The sequence below is a fragment of the Hippopotamus amphibius genome, chromosome 13 (assembly GCF_030028045.1).
Source record: "Hippopotamus amphibius kiboko isolate mHipAmp2 chromosome 13, mHipAmp2.hap2, whole genome shotgun sequence".
In the NCBI taxonomy this organism is placed as follows: Eukaryota; Metazoa; Chordata; class Mammalia; order Artiodactyla; family Hippopotamidae; genus Hippopotamus; species Hippopotamus amphibius.
In genome coordinates, this window is record NC_080198.1 from 32,133,424 (window position 1) to 32,157,044 (window position 23,621).

Sequence of the window (23,621 nt, forward strand, 5' to 3'; positions counted from 1 at the left end):
GGGCAAAACAATGTGCTGTGAGTTTGGTGCCTGGGCTTTATAACCAGCAGTGCTGCCACATCTGCTGTGACTTTGGGTGAGGATTGGTTCCTCTTTGGGCCTTAGTTTATCCTCCTATAAAATGAAGCAAAAATGATTATTCTTCTGATCCCTTTCGTCACTAATGTTCATTGATTCTGTTGTTAAATATTTGCTGTCTTTTTAAAATGCATATACCAGCTTGTAGAAAAATCTAGGGTTATTCTTTCAAAGTATTTTATTTGATGTTGAAAGGTTAGCATCTGAAGTGGCCAAGCCAAAAATTTCCTCTGGGTTAAAGGTTTTATTTGTGTATGACACAGCCAAACATAATTTCACATCTCGCTCCCCCCCCACCCCCATTGTTTCTTTCCATTACATTTTGGTTTTGTACGTTCATAACAACAGCAGCTTTTAAGAATGATGACTTCCTGTGGACTGGAGAGGGACTTGTTAAGTATGTGATATGCATTATCTGTTTAACTTTATCATGGGTTTGTGAGATGTTTGTATTATTAGGAGCTTTTAAAAGAGCTAGAAAGTGAAATCTAGAGAACAGAAGTAACCTGTGTCACACAGCCCAACCAAGGCTGTGGGACCCTGTGGCTAGTGACTGATCCGATTGATCCCACACCTAGTGTCCAAGCTGGAGAATGACCCAAAACTGTTTGGCATCAAAGACAGGGTTCTTAATTGGGTATATTATTCTCAAGCAAATATTTAGGACTTTCACTGTCAAATTAATTATTGCTTTATTTCCTCATGGAAGTCTGTAATTCTCTTTAAGTTTTCCAGTCTCTTAACTCATGTCTGTTGTTGGATGTCAGAAGCTTGAATTGGCACGGTTATGTTTGTTCCACGAAGATCACCTAAGTCTTGTATATACTGCCATTTAGGAATTCTTTGCCCTGAATAAACATAACCATAGCATTATTATGTTATTCATATTTTGCTTCTTTTTAAAATCTTTAATTATAACAGCAATTGTAGATTCTTCTTGAGGTCTCTGCCCACCTTTAAACAAATATCCTTTTTCGAGTAGCTCCTGATGGGCAGGGTCACCTGCCACAACTCATTGATTCATGGTGAACACCTGGCCCATGCCAGGACCATTCTTCTATCCTGGGTACTTACAATTTGGAGCAAAGAGTTGTTGAAACCAGTCACAACCTCTTGCAGAGATTCCTGTTGTGTCCTGCTTGCTTCTTTTCCTGGGTTTTGTTTTCTCAGTTGCTGTTTTGATTCAGGGAGATACCTGATATCTTTCTCATACATTCTCTTCTTCAGCTTAAGGTAGGCCAAGTCAATTTCTGTTGCTTGGAACTCAAAGAATATTAACTAATCTAGCAGTGATGAGCACATGGCAGGTGTCTTAGTCCATTTATGCTGCTATAAAAAGAAATGCCATAGACTGGGTGGCTTATAAACAACAAAAATTTCTCACAGTTCTGGATGTCCAAGATCAAGGTGCTGGCAGATTTGGTGTCTAGTGAGGGCCTACTTCCTAGTTCATAGGCAGCTGTTTTCTCACTGTGTCCTTACAGGGTAAAAGAGGCAAGGGAGCTCCCTGGGACCTCTTTTATAAGGACAGCATTCCCATTCATGAGGTCTCTACCCTGAGGACCTAATCACCTCCTAAAGGTCCCACCTCCAAGTACCATCACACTGGGGATTAAGTTTCAACATAAGAATTTGGGGAGTACCTAAACATTCAGTCTATTTCAGTAGACTGAATAGGAAAAGATATTTGCAGAAGGCATCCATAATGCTCCCACCCACCATCATTTTTAACAGCTTTATTGAGATATAACTCATGTATCATAAAATTCACCCTTTAAAAGTATACAGTTTGGTGATTTTTACTATATTCACTTAAAACATTTTCATCACCTCCCCCCAAAATCTCATACCCTTTAGTAGTTATTCTTTGTTCCTCTTTCCCCCAGCAATGATCATTTTGATGTACTTTTTTCTAGTTATTTTTCTTGTCTATTCATTTTACTTTCCTATGATATGTTTGCCATATTTTTGTTCATGGAATATGGTATATTCATTCATATTCTTTTTCTCTGTTATAATATAAAATGTATATATGTATATAAAGTATTAAAGATCATAGACAGTGTGTGAATACAGTAGTAATACACCAGCAAAAGAAATGAAGATGTAGGCCTTTGATTCTAGTTCGTTAATAAAATGGAAAAACTTAGGGAGTTTAAGTGACTAGGCTACTTAGGACCCAGTATATTCACATTTACCCTATATACTGTTCAAGTTATAGTTTGTAAAATAAGGTTCATCTCAGACTCCTCATGGTTTTCCCAGTCACTTAAAATTCCACTGAGAGCACAGAAATGCATATGGCTATGCTATTTAAAAGTAAAAATGAATAAAATAGTTGAATGTAAAGCCTAGTACTTGACATTTCAGATGAATCTTTAAAGGTTCCCTCGGATTGTCTTTTAAATAACAATAACAAAAATAATACAGGATTAAATTTCAGATATTATATATCACTTAAAAATAAACAACATATATAACAATATATAATTATATATAATATATAATATTTGTAATATATATTTTATATATAATAAAATATATATAGTAATAATATCTATTTGTATTTAACCTGGCAGGCTTTCTTTTTTGACTAGGAAACTTAGTATATATGCCTGTCAGATAGTACATAGTTCAATTAGGGTTGAATGAATGAATGAATGACCCTCTTTGTCTACTTTATCTAGTATTGTCTTGTATTAAGGGGCACTACTCAGCTTACTCAGATTTTATTAATCACACAAATTGACTTTTCAGTGTGCTCCTTAGGACTACAGTACTATTTTCTTGATGTTTTCCTTCTCCACCTTTCAGTTACCAAAAATCATTCTTAAAGCAATAATAATGCTGAAACTTTTTTTTTTTTAATGAAGTCCAGAGAAATGCTTCTCAAACCTTTATGTGCCTACAGATTACCTGGTAGTCATGTTAAAAATGCAGATTCTGATCCTGCAGGTCTGAGTGAGACCTGAGATTCCACCCTTCTTACAAGATCCCAGGTGATGCTGATGTTGCTGGTCCAAGGGTCACATTCTCAGTATCATGGAGGTCAGTTATCCCCCCTTCCCAGGGGTGGAGTGACCCAAGAAGCAGAGAGAAGCAGGAGACTACTTAGAGTCTCTCCTTAAGAAAACTTGAATAGCAAGGACTAGAGTTTGAGCAAACTATGTGGTCAGAGTAGGGAAAAATTAGTTCAGTCTGCTACCCAGCTATTTGCCATCATACTAATTTAGGTCCTCTTACTTTTCTTAGAAATACTCACATGGTAAGCAGTTTTGTTAAATGAACGTGTTGGGGGTGAAGAGGAGGTGACAGGGAAGGAAATTGCGGTAAAGATTTTAAAATGTCATTTACGCTAAAGATTTGCTAAGCAATTAAAGTGAAAGAATTATCCGCTAACTGCCTGTGGCTGTGACTGTTAATAATTGGAAAAGTTCCAATTTTAACCATCATTTTTGTGATTGCATGTTTGGGGTTGCTTCTCTAAACACATTTTAAAAATATCAATATTTCTTAAACTTTTTTTTTTTTCACCTGTAACAGGTTGAGCAGTGTCAACATCAGGGGATGCCACTGTCATTTTGTTGCTTATATATTACTGGATAATAGTAGGGAAAGAACCCTGCCCTTCAAAACAGAAATGGTTGGTATTCCCTAGAGCTGCTTAAAGAGTTATTTACAGACAAGTTAATGGGAAATCAATTCTATCCATCTTTGAGTTGGTCTTAAAACAACTGTTTCCTGTTTTCCCTTATTTAAAAGATGCCAAATTACTTAGCAGTTCATTTCCCACTGTTGCATGTATTTGATGGTCAAAATTTTATGTTTATTCATTTCTTTTCCCTATCCAAATTGGAGGAGGAAGGGGAGACATTTTAATTCTGGGCCTCTAGCCACCACCACTGTCTCAACAGCAGTGATAGCAGTGAACATTTATTGAGCACTTATTATGTGCCAGGCCCTGTGCTTCATGCTTTATGGGAACTTGTTCACTTGATGAGCATCTCATGTTCTCTTTGTGTGAATCATATAAGTTAGTTATGATGATTATTTCCTGTTTATGGATGAATAATTTGACGTTTACAGTACTTTAATTTATCCAAGGTGACATAGGCTGTCATAGAAAGCTACAGGATTCAAAACCCCGCTCATCACCACTGCTCTTGGAAGCCCAGACAAGTTTGGTGATTTTCTCCAGATCATATAATTGGTTAGTAGCAAAGCTGGAATTAGAACTTAAGTCCTTAACTCTCAGCTTAGTACAATATTCCAGCACTGTGCCACCTTATAGTATTGGTCTGTAATGAAAACCAGAACTCCTTCTTGCTTACAAAAGCAACTGCCAAAAGAGCTTTCACATGTATACTGTTCTTAGCATTATGAATTTTGGCAAAATGTCACATACTATCAACCAAAGTGGGTTTTGCTGTTATCACTGACAGTGCATCTGTGTGAGGATCCCAGCATACTGGTGCGTTGGTACTTAAAAAAAAAAATCACCTATCAGTATTCTCGATTAGCTATGTGCCTATTCTACCCTAAAGAAGAAAGCCTAGACTATATGTCTAAATATTATTTTTTTATACCTTTCTCAGCAGAGCAACTCTTCCACAGCACACTGGGGCCACATGTTTTTAGCCAATGCCTGCTGTTTGTCTTTTCACACACATGACACAGCCCATGGAAGATTTGAAGCCGCAAAGAGCACTGTACATCCTGCACACAGGATTATGGAAAAAGGGATCAGAGAACCTGCCCTTAATATTTGATTAGAGGCAAACTGGAAAATGATAAATAGGAAAATAAAGTCACAGGAGAAGTAGAGCAGGCCAAGTTGTCTGCAAAGAGATTCTGTTTTCTTTGAAAGAGTTATGTTAAGCCCTTGCTTGAGAAGGAGTATGGATTTATTAAAAAAAAGTTCAAGACTTCTGGGTATAAGCCAATTCATATTTTTATAAAGCTCAGAGACAGTTTTCATAGCAATGAAACCCTAAACTGCTTTATAGTACGAAACTTTATCATTTTTTGTTTTTTCCCCATAGTGTGGAAAAGAGCTTAAGGTCACAAATTTTTTCAAATCTGCCAGGAACTCATATTTTCCATGTTTAGGGATAAGACACAGTAGATTCTAAACATCTGGCTAGTCCCTATTTAAATAATTGTGTGTTCCATGAACATCATACATATATAATTATATTTTCATTCTATTTACCTTTTTTGTGTTTTAGACATTCTGAAATCTGGATTAGATTCTGACTCCAGTAGCTATTGGAAGTCACTCTTCTAAATGTTGGCTGAAGCAAAGTATATTTCCCCCCTTTTCCATATAAACTCAAGTACGGCTTAGTTTCTTATATTTTCATTGTTCTCTTTTTTTCAAAATTAAGTGACTATGGAAACCTATAAGAGTTGTGTAAAATGAAGTTCTATAGTATTTTTAGAGCAGGGGAGACTTTAAAATTGGCTGGAGGAATCCTCAATTTTAGACCCTGGCCCGTGTTTGCTAACAATGTGATTGCCGTAGAATCCCTTAAGCCAGCTCAATTTATTCTCTTGTGAAGTGGACATAGTTCTGGCAGCTTTGGAGCTGTATTGTCAGACAAGTGAGCTGGTGGACGTGAGGAATTTTGAGTTTTGGGGGAGAGAACAGGACAGAGTAATCTGAGGTCAAGGATACTCTTCCCGCTATTCCCTCCCTCCACAACTCTTCCCCCCACCCCCAACTGCCAGCCTAACTACGGCAAAGCAAAGTAAAATGGAAACTGTTCTCCCTTCCTTTGTTCCCCTGTGTTGACCATCAGGTGAGCAATTTCCTTTCTGGTCCTCTCATCTTCCTGTCCATATTTTACTCATTATTTATTGGGTACCTATTATGTGCTGGAATTGGGGGTATAATACAAATTTGGTCCAGAACCTGCCCTTGAGGAGGTCACTTTCTCTCTCTCTTGGAGATTTCCCTTGTTTTTTTGTTAGCACAGCAATGCTTTGAAAGATACATTTGCCTTTATATGACTGTTGAGTACTAGGAGGTCCTATCAGAAAATTAGCCTGCCATAACACCAGAAACAGAAGTCCTTATGACCTCCTTTTATTGTCTGAGACTTGAAATCAATTGGACACACTCATCTTTTTAGCTCCCATTCTGTTTACCTGTGTTTAATGGACAGACCAATGATTTTAAACTTTTTTCCTTCTGTGGACTGGAGATGGGAGTAGCCTTTACTATCCAGGGCAGAGTTCAATGTATGTAATTGTGTATGTGTGTGTGTGTGGAGTGGGGGGGATGATTAAAAAAATACTGGGTTAAAGGTCAGGTATCAGGTTAAATATGATGTTTTTACTCCTGACAGAATGACTGCAGAGAGAACCCTGGATGCCTGTTGTCACAGCTGCTTTGCTTTCTTCTGTGGCGTCCTCAGTGGTCAGCTGTGAATAAGGGAGTTTGCCTTTTTAGCTTTGATTCTTTGAGGACAACTGGAGAATGATCGCCCAATCAGGGTGGGGAGTAAAAAGCTTTCTGAATATTAATCCAACCATAGACTCACTTTTGTGCTTAAAGGGAATTAGCTGTTTTGCCACCTGTTATACCTGTGCTGTAAGTGCCAAGTTGATAGAAGTTTGATTGGGACCCAGGCATGAGGCTGGATCACCTGGTGATGTTCCATTCCAATGCAGGTGGACATTGGAAGGGCTTCTCTCTCCTAATATGTAGTGGAATGGAAGCAACAGGAGTGGTTGAGGCTTTGGAAAGTTGAGACCACAGTGATGACTGGGTGGTTCCGTAGAGATGGCTCTTGGACACATCCTTACAAGTTGCTGGTTGGTAGTTACCTGATGTAGGTAACAAACTGAAATGAATGCTCATGATTATTGATACAGTGAGATTTAAGCAGCTGCCTTAAAATAAATGTGCTTTCATGGTTGAGAAGTGGGAGATGATTCAGCTGAAAGTTTTTTTTTTTTTTTAATCTTTTTATCCTTAGAGAAAGTGCGGTGCTTTGGCTTTGCCAGAGTTTTCACTTGTACTATTGTATCTTGATCTTTTAGAGATAGTATTTATTTATTTAGTTATTTAGAGCTTGTCTTCTAATAGCTACACAGTAGCTATTAGTAATTGCAAGGGCTTAGAAAGGAGGTCTCAGTAAATTATCCTTTGGGTGTCCCATGGTATTTAACTATTGGATGGGGTCGGTGGTACAGAGGTGAAATGATTTAGGTTCTCTCTCATCCTCCCTATAAGAGACACCACTGGTATTTCCTAAGTTGTCAAAGTGGAGAGCCACCCCCTTTTGGTCTACTCTTAGGGTTATTAGAATACATACCAGGATGGAGTCCAGGATCCCAGAAACCAAGATTCTGGCTTTAGCAATGTGTTTGTGTGCTCTTGGGCCTGTCATTTAACCTGTGTGGATCTGATTTCTCTTACTTGTAAAATGAAGTTAACAAGCTAATCTTTTTTTTTTTTTTTAACATCTTTTAGAATTTTAATTGGGATTGCATTGACTATCAGTTGGGAAACACTGAAATGATTATGTCCTTATGTATGTCTAAACATACATCTCTACAATATCATACGCATCTTTACAATATCATCTATTGGTGAACATGATATATCTTTTCATTCATTGAGGTTGTCTATAAAGTTTTGTAGTTTTTCCTATAAACATAGCACAATTCTTAACAAGCTAATCTTTAAGGCCTCTGTGAGCTCTAAGAATTCTGATTCCATGCCATCAGCAGGTCAGGTGGGTTTCATCTTTCAGAATGTAGGTTTTTGTGCTATTGTCACAGCAGCATACCCTAGCCTATCCTGAGTGATATAACTGATTACTGTCTACCTAGTACTTTCTAGAGCTTTATATGTATTAACTTGCTTAATCCTTACAGTAACCTTATGTGGTAGGAACTATCACTCTCACTTTTATAAATAAGGAAACTGAGACAGAGAGAATATTATTTTCAGTGGGTTATTTATTAAAAGTAGTTATATTTTAAAATTGAAATTGTCTATGTTAAGTATTCAAATAGGGATGAATATCTGTTAAGTATTTTTTGAAACTTGTTTGAGTTGACTCTCTTAAAAGTAAAACAATGAAGTGGGGAGGGAGAGGGAGGGAGGGGGAGGAAGAGAGAGCGAAGGGGAGAGAAAGGGAGAGATGGTTTTAAAATCTTTCCCCACCCTCTGAAGCAGAAAGATGATCAGTGTTCTATAAGGTACATTCATTTTGCTCAAGAATCCCTTCTTAGAAACAAGGAGATTCCTGCTTAATTTAAATATCTTAAAAGAGAGTGAAAACTGAATGCCATGTGGATTTGAGAAGTTTTTGAACGCTAAATTTTGGGTTGATTATCAGATTGTGTTTGGTCATGTGGAAGTTATTCAGTGACTAATAAAATGATTATACCTGGCAAATACATTTTCTTAATGTGCAACCTGGAAGTATCCATCATGACAACCTCTTGAGTGAGGAATACCTTGGTTAGGATGGCTAATTTTTAATTTTGAGAATTGCTATAACTGTCATAATACCAATTCAGAGGTCAGGTGGTATAGTGGTTCCTGCAGGGGTGTTGGGGTCAGACTTCCTGAATGAACACCTGGCTGTGCCACTTACCTAGCTTGGTAACAGTGCAGGTTACTTTACCACTTGGTGTCTTTATGTTCTCCTTCATTAAATGAAGATCATAATAGTGGCTATTTCACTGGGTGGTTCTGAAGATAAAAAATTGTTAGAGCTGTGCCTGGAGTGTGGTAGGCGCTATACAGATTTTTGCTATTACTCTTCCTTAATAGGTCTAGTCTGTCTTTGCCTCTGGGCTTTTATACTTTCTCTGCTCTTTCCATCATTCTTCACAGGATTGACTCTCATTTATTCTTCAAGACATAGCTCAGTGGTAGCTCTTGGTTTGGGGTATTTTCTTACATATCTCCAGCCTGGGTTACATCCTCTTTGCATTTCTAGCCACCTGGCTATGACTTCTGTCATATTGCTACTATTGGTTTACTTGTCTCCATGGATTGGGAGCATGGACCACTTCTTTTCCTTTCTTTTTTGATATTTCATGCGTATGAGGAAGACACTGGGTAAATGCATATTGAATGGATAAATAGACTGATTTTTTTCCCCTTCTATTCCTTTCTCCTTCTGATTCTTCTTTTCTACTTCTCTTCCTTCCTTCCTTTCTACCAAACTTCCTCCCTCCCTTCACTCTCAAAGCTGGCACTTGATGCATTATCTTAGTTATTCCTCATAGGAACTCTGTGAGGTAGGCATTGTGATTAGTCCCATTTTACATGTTTGGTAACAGAGGATCAGGGCAGTAGGCAACTTGCCCATCTAGAGGGGCAGCTGCCTTAACGGAGTTATCTTCCAATGTTGCTGTCTTTGCTCAAAGCATTTTGGCGATATTTTTTGGAATTCCCTTCTGGCTAGTTTATGAACTACATAAGAAAACCAGTCTTATTTTTGGTCACTCTCAGAAAAGATGATTTCCAGTCTGATCATCCTGATTCATCATGTTTGTCTCCAAATAAACTTGGATCATCTCAGAAATCCAAGCCACTTTCAAAGGACAAAGATCTGCCATTGTCAAGAGTGTTTAAATGACTTGAAGACAGTTGAACGCTCCCAAGAGGCTTGGCAGCAGCCATATCAGTGGGCTGAAGACTGTCGATACTCCTGTGGACTTTGTTTTGGTGTGGTTTAGGGATGGGGGCTGGTGGAGGAAGGTCACATTACCTTATAATCCCACCTCATGTTCTTTGTGACAATGTTAATGAGATATAATTTATGTACCATGCAATTCACCCATCTAACATGTAAAATTCATTGGTTTTTGGTATATTCACAAAGTTGTGCAGCCAACATGACTATCTAATTCCAGAACAGTTTCATCACACCCCCAAAAGAAACATCATACCCTTTAGCAGCCATCCTTCATCCCCCCTCCCCCCACCCCCCACCCGCCCCAACTGACAATCACCAGTTTATTTTCTGTCAGTGGGTTTGCTTTTATTCTGGATATTCTCCTGTCAGTATAATCAGATCAGGTGTGGACTTCTGTAACTGGCTCCTTTCACATGGCATGTTGTTTTTAAGATTCATCCATAGTGCAGCGTGCATCAGTCCTTAATTGCTTTTATGGCTAAATGATATTCCATTGTGTGCATATACCAAATTTTATTTACTCATTTATCAGTCGACTGACATATAGGTTGTTTCCACTTCTTGGCTACTATGAATAATGGCACTGTGAATATCTGTGTATGAATCAACTGCTGCACGGATAAATACAGTGTGGTATGTCCTTATAATGGAATAATATTCATCTATAAAATGAGTGAAATACTGATACATGCTATATAACATGGATGAACCTTGAAAACATGCTAAGTGAAAGATGCATGGTTCCATTGGTGTGGAATGTCCAGAATAGGCAAATCCCTAGAGACAGAAAGTAAATTAGTGGTTACTAGGACCTGAGGATAGGGAGGAAGATGGGGGGTGACTTCTAAAGGGTACAGGGTTTCTTTTGGGGATGATGAAAATGTTTTAAAATTTGTGTTTATGGTTATACAACTTTGTAAATATACTAAAAAGCACTGAATTTTAATTTTACTTTATAGTAATTTTACTTTACAGGGGTGAGTTATACTTTAAAAAATTCATAATCACCATCATTAAATACATACCAGCTTACTCTGCATATAGTACCCTGAGAGACGCTGTGGCACATGAATGAGAAAGACAGCAGTTGTTCCCTGTGCTCTAGGAATTTCTCACTGATGTTCCTAAATGGAAAGTTGAAGTGGATACCAACAGGAGTTTATTAAGTGCATCACTCGGTGCTAGTTTCTGGGTACAGGCCACACTCAGAAAAATCTCAACCCCTCTGCATGTCAACTGTGGGAATTCAGAAGGATTTCCCAATGTGGACTGCTCCAGTATGTATGTAACTTAGACATGGTATTATCCATGCCTTAAAATACTGTAACTTCCCTTCAAGCAGAACTTATGCCTTATGTTCATCTTGACTCCCATGCTTAGCATTGTGTCTGGGCTGCACCAGGAGAATGTGTTTGGTGAATGGATGAATAACTATGTTTTGGAAGCCCCTTAGTTTCTTCCTAGGACAAAAATGCCTTCAGCTTATGGCTGCCTGTTCTTATCAGCCTGGGGATTGCCCCTGTGGGGAAAGTATTGCTGAATTCACCACCTGTCTTAATGCAAGGGTTTCTTTTCTCACAACTGGTAACTCTTTTGTTTCTCTGGCACTTTCCATTCTGATTTTGGTTAAAATGGTGACCTGGAATGATATATGGATACTTCTGGAGCATTGTGCTTTCCTGCCTGGTAATATAACCAAGATGTTGAGTTCCTGAGTCAGTGAGATTTAGGAAAACAAAAGGTGGAATAAACCTCATTTTTTTTTCTTTTTTAAAATCGTGTTTAACAGGCATCAATGCTATAAATTGTGTGTAGCTTATGGGTCTTTGCTGTAATTAGAAACAGTTTTTCTTTTTTCTTTTTTTCTTTGTGAAGGTACTTTATGTTAAGTTCTTTCTGTTAAATATCCTTTGCTTGCACTGGACTTTTCTTTGTGTTGATTTTTGCTTCATTTTTCTTTCATTTCCCATGCTGTTCAGTTACTGGATGCCAGAAGAACCAAGGTTTGTCCACTCTTTGCAGCTCGTTTGTTTTGCTCTGCACAGCCTCACCTCCTTGTGTGTTTTAGTGTGTCTGTCTCTGTCTGCATTTGTTCCCTTTTGCTTGCAGATGCAGTAATCCTGTTTACTAAACCTATTCACAGCTTTATTTGTAAAAATAAAGTCCTCGTTTGTGTCTACTTGTAGTGGATGCTATTATTTTTATTTTTAAATGGACATGCACTTATGACAGAAAATGATGGATAGTAGAATAAAGAACACCTTAGGAAACAAGGAATACTGAGTCTGGAGCACTGTGGGTGTAAAGAAGGTGTGTTTGTGAAAGTTTCCCTCTAACCCTTTCCACTCCTAAACTAAAGCTCTGTAGATGTATAATTTACCTTGTGACTGACACTAATATACAGTTGCTGTGTATGTGTACATTTCTCTTAAGACATTCAGAAAGCATCATTGAATTAATTCTCCCTTTCCGTGTACTGTCCCATGCTTCTGAAGTCACCCTGGAGGACTTCACGGCTGGCCCTCTGGACCTCATGATTAACATTCCATCTTCATTGTGTAGTAACAGCAAATAGCATTTGGCATGTCCATTGACTTTTTTCCCTTTTTTTCTCTTCTCCTGCTCCGTCTTTCTCATCATAGCACCTTCAGTTGACAATCCAGGCCCTTCAGGATGAGCTGCGAACCCAGAGGGACCTCAACCACCTCCTGCAGCAAGAGAGTGGCAACAGAGGAGCAGAGCACTTTACCATTGAACTGACAGAGGAGAACTTCCGGCGGCTCCAAGCCGAGCATGACAGACAGGCTAAGGAGCTGTTCCTGTTGAGGAAGACCTTGGAGGAAATGGAGCTGAGAATCGAAACACAGAAACAGACCCTCAATGCCCGAGACGAGTCGATTAAAAAGCTTCTTGAGATGTTGCAAAGTAAAGGTTTGCCATCCAAAAGTCTTGAGGATGACAGTGAACGGACGCGTCGGATGGCAGAGGCTGAGTCTCAAGTCAGCCACTTGGAAGTGATTTTAGACCAGAAAGAGAAGGAAAACATACATCTTAGAGAGGTAAGGACATTCACTTTATTTCCCTAAAGCCGTAATTTACAAGTTAAAATATGTTAAATGTGTTATCAGGTTACTATCACAGGTTGGAAGTTATCTACAGCCTTAACAAAATTCCTGTTGTCATCTGTTTTATAACCTTCCTGTCTGCTTATCACCTTTAAACTGGGATTTTGCATTAGTCTTTTTTTCCTCTGCCCACCACACGTATGTTCCATTATTATTCAACACATATTCAGAATCCAAGTATATGCAGCACATGTCAACTTTAAGGTGGTTTACAGTTGCTTTCCTACAGATGGCCATTGTTTCAGGGGGTTTTAAATACAGTACTGTTTAAGTTTTAGATGTTTATTAGGTATTCTCTTTTTAAAGGCGCAAAATGAATAAGTTGATTAGCAAAACAATGAACGTGAATACTTTTATAGCTGAATTGGGGGCGGGATTTTCAGAAAGTAAAGCCTAAGGATATTTCTGGAAAGAATGGAAAAATGTGCAGACCAATTTTTAACCTTTAGATAATCTTTGCCTGCATTTACATTCATGTAGGACATAGTATTCCAGGTTTTCTGAGAATATGTTTTGCACTTAGTGAATTAAATCATTTGAAGTTTCTCAGAGGCAACCTCTCTGGCTTGCCACCATCATTGAATGTTGGGATGCTCAGATATCTGAGAATGTGTAGTTGGATAGATCTTAGAAAGAATGTGGGTCACAGCCAAGGTCTGAAATTTTTTACAGCAGTTCTTTGTTACTATGGTGGGTGTGAATCTCAAAAGTACTATGTAGGCAAAATGCTGTGGCAGACACAGATCTCACAGAGAATAAGAAGCAATAAAATGATGTTAAGAATATTTTCAACATATTCTGCAGCCATAAATAAAATTGGCTTTTAGACCAAACTAGATTTCTTAGCATTATATACCTTTTTGGATGGGCAGACCTTCCAGTGAGTCATTTGTTTGGTTGTTCAGAAAACATGGCTTTCATGTTGGAACTTGGTAATACAGGTGCTCCCAGAAGTTTTCTCTGACACAGATTGTATTTGCTTACAACATTTGAGTAGACTTTTGTGTCTTCAACTTCATATTCTCCATGCTTATTCTCCTTTGTTTTGTTTTCATGAGATTTTAGCTGCATGTTTGGGAAATCAAATGGCCTGGTTTCACATTGAGATACTTAAAGATATATTTTGTTGGGCCTGGTCTTCCCATCCATATTCCAAGAGTGTGATTGTGGCAGGAAGACTTCTAAGATGGCCCCAATGACCCCTACCTTTTGGAATTCGCATCCTTATGTAATCCCTGCTTTTGAGTTTAAGCTGAACCTAGTGACTTGCTCCTAAACAACAGACTGACAAAGGTAATGGGATGCCAATGTCACTTCCATGATTAGGTTACATAAGATTGTTCCTTCCATCTTGTTAGTACACTCTGTTACCTTCTCAACTTGCATGCTTTGATGATGCAAGCTGCTATGTGGCAGAGTCCCATGTGGTAAGGAACTGAGGGTAACTTCGAGCTGACACCCAGTGAGGAACTGGGACCCTTTCTTGAATAGCCACAAAGAACTGAAAACTGCCAACAATCACTTAGTAAGCTTGGGAGTGGATCTTTCCCCAGCTGAATCTTAAAATGAGATGACGGTTCCTAGGCTGACAACTTGATTGCAACTTTCTGAGAGATGGTGAAGCAGAGGCCTCGCTGAGCTGTGCCCAGATCCCTGCTTCATAGAAACTGTGAGATAATAAATGTGTGTTGTTTTAAGCTGCTGAATTTTGGGTTAATTTGTTACACAGTGATAGATAGCTAATACAGTGGAGCAGAAACTAATCTCTTCCAGTCTTACTCCATAGATTTCCCATTTAGTTTACAGAAGAGAAGCAATGATTACTGGCATGTTATCATTGCATGTAGAGTATCTGTGGATTTTGAAATTTTGGTTATTTCAAAACCGTGGTTGGTAGATTGCTGTAGTTTAAAAAAGCTGCTGCTTTATTTTGAGTGCCAGGGGATCATGTTGCATGTATAATAAGGCTATGACACCAGAGAAACCTCCATCTGCAGCATTGGCCCTCACTCCATGTTGGGATCTTGGGGTCAGGTAGTCAGTCTTCTCTTAATAGATTCTGCTCAGTGGTAGCACTTAATAGATGGTGCCTTGATTCAATTTTGGGATATCTCCATTTAAATGAATCTAAACACGATTCAGTTTGTGTTTTATGAGGTTAGTTGGTCTTCAAAATGGTCTGGCATGAATATACGTCACGTTTAGAGCCTTAAACGTCAAAGAGTGCACAGAGAATGGTACAGAAAATACAGCCCAACACATCCAACTAATTTCCTTGAGCACCCGACCAAAGTCAGTGGATAGCCATTATCTTGGCTTATCAAGATGGGAGAATGTGAAAAAGGTGTCTATAAAAACAAATCTCATTTTAAACTTGAACTCAACAAACAAGATTTGGAGGTCTGAGAGGACCCTTCCCAAGAAAAAGAATGTACTATTTTTTGAGAGCCATTTGTTACATTTACAGGAATTTTGGTAGCTTGAAATTGGTCATGGTGGGAGTATTTACACTGTGGAAATCAGCAAATTCTACTCTTAGGGTCTACTGCCCTCTTCGCCCCATCCCTGAAAGCCCATTTACCAACACATCTCTGAATAAGTGCCATGAAATGTTTACCCATGATACAGTAGGAACAGACAAGTTAAAAATAGTGTAAGAATTATGACTGTGAATCCATTAGCCACTCATGGTTCATCAAATGCTTTCATAAGAGCATCTGGATAGGTGTTTTATATTTCGGGCACTATGAAGAGTGCTTTACATTGATTCACATTTAATTGTCACAACCACTTCATTCGTTCATTCATTTATCCATCCACCCATCCATTCTGTGAATACTTATTGGGGATCTGTTTGGGGATAGAGTAATGATAACTGATAAAATTTGACTTCATGGTGCTTATATTTTACTGTGGTGAAACAGATAGTAGTGTAATAGTTAAACAGAGAAGTATTATGAGGAAAAGAAGAAGATGAAGTACTAGTGACCTGGGTGGGGTCAACTTCATACTGGATAGTCATGGAGGACTTTTTGGAGGGGGTGACATTGTGAACTTGAATGACAAAAAGGAAGAGAGCCTTGTAACGCTCTCAAAAAACTGTTCTAATCAGATGGAAAGGCCCATGCCTAGGAGGTAGGTGCTATTATTTTGCCCATGTTGTCTGGGGAAACTGAGGGACAAGTGACATCAAAAATCTTGTCCAGTGTCCCACAGCTAACAAGCTGGTATTTGAATTAGGCTGCTTCCACAGTCTCCGCTCTTAAAGCATTTCTTATATTCCTGTTCTAGGAGAATCTTTCCCAAAGTGTGCTCCACAGAGCAGCCGTTTTGTACGATATTGTTGTGTGTCATGAGACAAAAAGGGCTGCAGGGCTAAATGAACTTGGGAAAATGTTGAATTCTGTAGAGCTTACTGCAGGACTCTCAGACTCTCTAATATGCAAATATGCACCAGTCATTTCCAAGAAGAGGACTGGGGAAGGCAGAGCCTCTCAAACTTACTTGATTTGCTCTTCTCTTGTTGCATTGATGTTCTTCGTAAAAACACTTAGAAAAATGCTATGCTAGAAAACAAAAATTGTGCTTCTAATTTGTGACCTACAAAATATGTAATAGTACACAAATAGTTGTTTCCCATGGCCAAATAACTGGGTAATTTCCTCCATTAGTTACTCTAGGAGGCAAAGTTTATTGTAAGCTGTTTCCATATTCTCTACTGAGTTTTAGAATGTTTGTTCTTCTGACAGGGTATTTTTTATTTTATTTTATTTTATTTTTTATTTTATTTTTTTATTTTATTTTATTTTAATTTTTTAGTGGAAAAATGTGGCTGACTGCTTTTGGCATTAAACCAGTAAGAATAACCCAGCTTGAATAAAGAAGTCACCTGACCTCTGTTAATTTAAATTAATCTAAAACAGGATTTAAAATGTACTTGAGGTTTTAAGTTCAGTGTGTTCCCGATTCCTTTTTCATTTTGCACGACTCAACCCAGTTGGGGCTGAATGGTGTAATGTTGGGGAATGGAGTGTTAGTGGTTTTATGATTCATTCTGAGGCAGAGGTGTTGGACCTCATATACTGGCCTTGTTTAGCCTATTGTTTGAGGAGATTTAGAATTGGCAGGAGTTGCACATGGGGAGGGTCAGGTTGCTTTAGCGTCTTGTCTTTCGGTGGTCTGGAAAAGGCTGAGGGTGAAACCACTTCTTTGCCTGGCAGGAAACAACAACAAAAAGATTATGATCTCAACTTATTTGGAAGACCAGAACTATTGCCCAAGAACTACAACTGACAGGCTAATGTGAGCTGAAGTGTTGGCTCAAATGCAAGCATTACTCACTAGTGTCCTCTGATGCTTTTAGATACAGGTTGATTTGATAAGACATTGTTTGATGTGGTAATAGTTTACCTTGTTCCCTAGCCTTTTCTGCAGAGAACATATTGTTCCTTATAAAGGTTTTAGTAATCAAGTACCCTAGGTACTACAGATCTCATTAAAGAAAAAGCAGGTTTATATACTAGGATCCTCCTATATTCACTCTCCGTAAGGTTTTCTTGGCTGATCCTTAGAAGAGAGTCAGGAATCTTTGGATTCGTTGCACTGTTGTAAGATATTTGAAGGGAGAGGATATATGTTCTGCTGCCATGCTTGTTGATCTCCTATGCTAATACCCTTGGGCAGGTTGCCTTTCTTTGAAAGCAAGGGCAGAAGAACACTTAAGTCATTGGGAGCCACAATTGCTACTAACCCAGGACAAGTAAAGCCCCCAGGATACTGGGCCTGGGCTTCCCTCCACACTGTTGTCAGCCAGGGAGGCGGAGGGCTAGGTACCATGAATTCTTGGTCTCCTCATTTATTTATCGAAGTTGTCCCTAGGCCAAAGGAAATCCACCAAGGCAAAGTCTATGACCTAGAAGTTCTTGAGATCATAAGCCTTTTACTGACAGTTCAAACTTCCCCTATATAATCAATCTCCACCCTAGTCCCCCCGCTCCCCAACACCAAATGGCCTCGTTCCCTTTACACTTGTCTCCAGTTCAGCTGGCTGAGCCATGATTTTGCTGTTGCAGGCATTTCTAATTCTGACTATACAGATTATACATTCTATTTCTACCAGGAAAGCTTATCACAGAAAATATTCCCAAACACAAGTGACCACATAAACATAACATTTTATATCCTTTTTTTTTGCAAGAGTTTTCCATATATATATATAAAATAGAACCTAACAACTGCTCCCTATTTTAATAAAGCAAGTTTTAACATAATCAGTACATTCCGTTAATATTCCCAGGCTTCAAATATTGCCTGCAAAATACTCAATAAATATCTGAAAGAGTGAAAAAATATTTTAAAAATACCTTGAGAGTTGTTCTGTGGTTTATTTTGTCAGTATTGGACAAGTTTATAATGATTGTACAAGCACCATATGCTTTTGTTTTCTCTCATTGCTCTGTGTTTGGAATGGAGCAGTAGCTTTGAGGGTAACCTTGACTGGAAGTTTTATTTTTTTCAAAATGTGTTGCACATCGTTGGGCACATGTTGAACATCCATATGCAAAGGTGTTGTGGGAGAATCCATGGCAAGTTTGTGGTCTTGTTCAGGGATTCAGGTGGGCAATAAGGGAAACAGCTCACATTTATTGAGGCTTATTCTGTGTCAGGTGCTGTACTAAGTGAAAACTGTTGTCATTGTCCCCATTATACAGGTAAGGAAACTGAGGCACAAAGAGGTAAGTAATTGTACCTCATCACAGATCAAGTGCTGGAGTCAAGATCAGAACCTGGGAAGTCTGGCTTCAGAGTCTACACTTGTTAACACCTCACACTACTTCTTCTTGGGGTGGTGCACTGAGAGAACCTCAAATGGCACTTAAATGCTGTGCAGCTTAGAGGTAGGAGAGCTGACAACTGGCTTCATCCATGATAGAGCTGGTCTTCAAAGGCAGGAAGAATTTCAACACACAGGTGTGGTGGAGAAGGATGGTTGGAGAAGAGATAGCTGAGCCAAGTGTTAGATGTGGGAACTGTGGTGGGTTTGGGGTTTAGTGAGCTTGGAGCAGCTGAACCTCTACCTATCAGGAGGGAAAGGAAATAAAGCTGAACTGGTGGTTTGAGATCAGGTCACTGAAGGCTCTGAGCATGTGACACAGTCGGTTGGTCTTTACTTGGTAGGCTTTTGGCAGCCTTTGAAGGAATTTGCCCTGGAGAATGGCATGATCAGAAATGATTGTTAGGTGCTAAAAATAGGTAGATTAGATAGAAAGAGACTGAAGGCGAAGAGATGAGTCAGAAGGATATCCTCGTTGTTCAGGTGACTAAGAATCTGACTCTGGGTGGTGGCCAAGAAGTTGAAGGGCAAGGTCATCCCCACCTGCAGGCAGGACTTTGACAACTTGGTTACTGAGTGCTAGGAGCTGTGAGGAGCAGACAACCACTGTGGGCCCTGGTGTAGGCAGGTTGTGGGACAGAGGGCAGGAGAGATTCCTCAGTAGGAGGATCTGGGGTTGAGGAAAAACTGAATGTGTGGAGTTTGGTGAAATCCTAGTGGAGCTGTTCAACCAAGGTTAAGAATATGGCTGAGGAAATGACTGTGAAGTTCTGTCCAGATGCACAAGGCATTTCTGACTATTGGTCATGTTTTGTTGTAGTTGTTTTCACACATACTTCATTATGTGACTTCTAAGCTCTCAGTTTGTACGATTGTTCTGAAGGCTGCCTTGTCACTTACTCTATTATTTAGGATGAGACCCTAGGAACTGAATACTTCTTCATGCTTCTTTTCTGAATAAGCACTTAATTTTGAATATGATGTCTTTTAAGATGGAGCTACATGGACTTTTCATTGACCGATGCCTACTTGATACAGATTTCCTTTGTTCTCACTGAGTTCCATTTTCTCCAAACATTTAATGCAGGATAGATCCCAGTGAAGAATCTTTGCAGAAAAGCACTCTTTCTGGACCCTGCTAACAACACATCCAAAAGCAGGGTTTCATAACTTTTACCCTCACATTTCTGATGACATAGGGAATGTATTCATTTCTGTTTACCAGCATTTGCTTTATCTTTCAATTTACATACATTCTTTAAAGTTTGAACACTGCATGCTAATTTGAAATGGTCGAGGTTTTACCCCATATTGATTTTAATGAGTGTAATTGGTTGCTTTTTACAGTAACAGAGACTGGTGGAGCCCCAGGGAGCCGTTAGGCACAAGGCATATTGCAACCTGCTGAGAAGAGAAAGTGGCAGAGTAGAGAGCATATGGGGAGGTGCCAAGGAGCAGGGAGAAATCAGGAGGTTTTGCTGGGAGAGACTCTTATGACTGTCCTCATTGCCCTGTCCTCCTGCTCTACCTTGGGTGTGACTACTTTTTGAAAAGTATTCTTTTGGCAGCTGGCCTAATTTATCATTGTCATCATTTGATGAAACAGTGCACCACAAATAAAACCTCAGTAGTAAGAAAGTACTCCAAACGCCAGTACAGCAGATACTTGAGTGTGTTTCACAAGCTGCAGCAATGGAAAGTTGCTCAGCTGTAACAGGGTCCTGCATGTCTTGGATGGGAATATTAGCTAATTCCTTAGATGTGGAGAAGGCTTTGTAGTTTATAGAACACATTCCATTTTAATGATTTCCTCTGATGCTCCTTGCAACCCTGTGAGGAAACTGAGGCTCAGAGAGATTAAGCAGTGATGACAGGTGACATTTACCGTGTACTCACGAGCTAATCACTTTTTGCGGAGTGCCATTAATCCTCCCAACAATGCTCGAACGTAGGTGGTGGTTTCCTGCCTCTCAGATGAGGAGGCTGAGGCCCAGAGGGTCTGGTCCAGGTTCTCAGAGCAAGTAATGATGGATCTAAAATTCAAAATTGGGCCTGCTAGTTCCAGACATCTGTCCCTAACCACTCGTTGATACTGCCCGGAATTTCAACCTGAAATCTCTGAACAGACCAAAGACTAGAATTCTGGTCTTCTGACTTCTTGCTCAGAGATATTTTCTCTGTTAAGTGCAAAAAAAAGGAAACAAAGGAAAAAATGCAAAAGGCTTTTTTTTTTTTTCCTTGCCGTGTCTTATCAGGGCCTGTTGAATTGGGGACTGTCAATCCATGAGGTCACTGAGCATTGGAAGGTTAAACAGTGCCACATAGAAGGCAGCACCAGGGCTAGGCCTGCTTGGTCCACGTGTGGCTCACGAAAATGAAGGTACTTGCTTAAAATGTGAAGCATGGAACTGTACATGTAGGTGCTCCATGAATTCCTTAGGAAATAGGTGAATTTTTATAGCAGAGAATAAGGAAAAATGGGAGGTGCTTAGAGTCAGACCGTCCCCATTTCGTCTGTTCAGTTAGCCTTCTTTTTCAACTTTTTTACTTCATCATTACCTCATTGCTGAAAAGAAACACTTAGCCTCCTCAAACTGACTTTTGTCTAGTTTTTGTTGGGTATTGTGGGTTTCTTTCTTTATCAAATGTGAGATATGAAAATTATATTTATAACCTCCTAATAAGTGCTCCGTTTCATTGCTCTTCTAATTGGCTAAAACTTGGTAAAGTGAAATCAGCTTTCCTACCCACCTGGCTTGGTTGAAAGGGATAGCTTTGTGTTTCCAGTTTGGCATATAGGTTGAAGGATGCCTTAAATGTTTCAGGTAGAGTGTTAAATAAGGCAATGAGAATGGTTGCTGGTTGATTACCTTGAGTGGCTTATAGTTATAGCAGTTGTAAAGAATGAAATAAACTCTCCTTACTAAAGGAAAAATATAATTATATATGAGTAGTTTGTAGAAAAAGGAAAAAGAAAGATAAATGAGATTTTAGAGTAAAAATTATGAAGAGTCACTACTCACTTAGATCAAGAATTGGCAAACTACATAGCCTATGGGACAAATGTGGGCCACCACCTGTTTTTTTATGACCTGGGAGCCAAGAGTGGTTTTTACCTTTTTGAATGGTTACATTTGAAATGATTATGTAAGTACCCGTGTAATATCCTCTATTTTGCCTGTGGCCCTCAAAGTCTGAAATATTAACTACTTGACCCTTTAAGAAAAAATATGGAGATTCCTAATTTTGATGACAGGTAAATAGATTTTGAATCAAGATATTTGGTAAAAAAACCACACCAACATATGTGCAATTAATTATATGTAGAGTATAAAAATCATATTACTTTTATGTATAACTTTAGAGTTTTTTTTTAAATGGGGAGACAATTTTCTTTCATCATTTCTGCACATTTTTCTTTTATAGTTATTAGACTGGTGACTTTAATCTCCAGAATTACAGCACATTGGGTATTGTCAGTTATCACAAAAGTCTGTAGCTTTTTCAGGAGTGGTGGGTGTTAGGAAGGTAACCTGTGTGGATTAAAAAAGGAGTCTGTGTGAAGTATTCACTACCCTAGAAAGTACCAGAGAAATGGAGATTGCCATTAAAGCTCCAATAGAATTAGGAATTCCTGACCTAATTAAAGCACAGGCTTCCTACTAGTCCTTTTATGGTGGTTTTTTTTTTTTTTTAAGTATAGTTAATATTTATTTAGTTCATAATTTGTGCCATATATGCACCATCCCTTTAATCAGCAGTGTCATAACTTCTGTTTCATTTCTAATTTTATTGATTTGAGTCCTCTCCCTCTTTTTCTTGATCAGTCTGGCTAAAGGTTTATCAATTTTGTTTATCTTCTCAAAGAACCAGCTTTTAGTTTTATTGATCTTTGCTATTGTTTTCTTTGTTTTTATTTCATTTATTTCTGCTCTGATCTTTGTGATTTCTTTCCGTCTGCTAACTTTGGGTTTTGTTTGCTCTTCTTTCTTTAGTCTCTTTAGGTGTAAGGTTAGATTGTTTATTTGGGATTTTTCTTGTTTCTTGAGGTAGGATTGTATTGCTATAAACTTCCCTCTTAGAACTGCTTTTGCTGCATCCCACAGGTTTTGGATTGTTGTGTTTTCATTGTCATTTGTCTCTAAGTATTTTTTAATTTCTTCTTTGATTTCTTCAGTGATTTCTTGGTTACTTAGTAGTGTATTGTTTAGCCTCCATGTGTTTGTGTTTTTTACTTTTTTTTTTTCCCATAATTGATTTCTAATCTCATAGCATTGTGGTTGGAAAAGATGTTTGGTATGATTTCAATTTTCTTAAATTTACCGAGGCTTGATTTGTGACCCAAGATGTGATCTAGCCTGGAGAATGTTCCATGTGCACTTGAGAAGAAAGTGTAATCTGCTGTTTTTGGATGAAATGTCCTATAAATATCAATTAAATCTATATGGTCTATTGGGTCATTTAAAGCTTGTGTTTCCTTATTAATTTTCTGTGTGGATGATCTGTCCATTGGTGTAAGTGGGGTGTTAAAGTCCCCTACTATTATTGTGTTTACTGTTGATTTCCTCTTTTATAGTTATTAGCATTTGCCTTATGTATTGAGGTGCTCCTATATTGGGTGCATATATATTTATAATTGTTATATCTTCTTCTTGGATTGATCCCTTGATCATTATGTAGTGTCCTTTCTTGTCTCTTGCAACATTCTTTAAAGTCTATTTTATCTGATATGAGTATTGCTACTCCAGCTTTCTTTTGATTTCCATTTGCATGGAATACCTTTTTTCCATCCCCTCACTTTCAGTCTGTATGTGTCCCTAGGTCTGAAGTGGGTCTCTTGTAGATAGCATATATATGGATCTTGTTTTTGTATCCATTCAGCCATTTTGGTTGGAGCATTTAATCCTTTTACATTCA

The 23,621-nt window shown here is 38.6% G+C and overlaps 1 protein-coding gene across 1 annotated transcript in view; it reads left to right on the forward strand.

Moving 5' to 3' along the window:
• Positions 1-23,621, forward strand: part of ERC2 (ELKS/RAB6-interacting/CAST family member 2) — a 913,064-nt gene that overhangs the window by 120,909 nt on the left and 768,534 nt on the right. The window contains exons 2-3 of the mRNA XM_057705261.1: positions 11,726-11,749; positions 12,389-12,805. Of these exons, the coding sequence (XP_057561244.1) occupies positions 11,726-11,749; positions 12,389-12,805 (441 nt within the window). The remainder of the gene's footprint in view (positions 1-11,725; positions 11,750-12,388; positions 12,806-23,621) is intronic.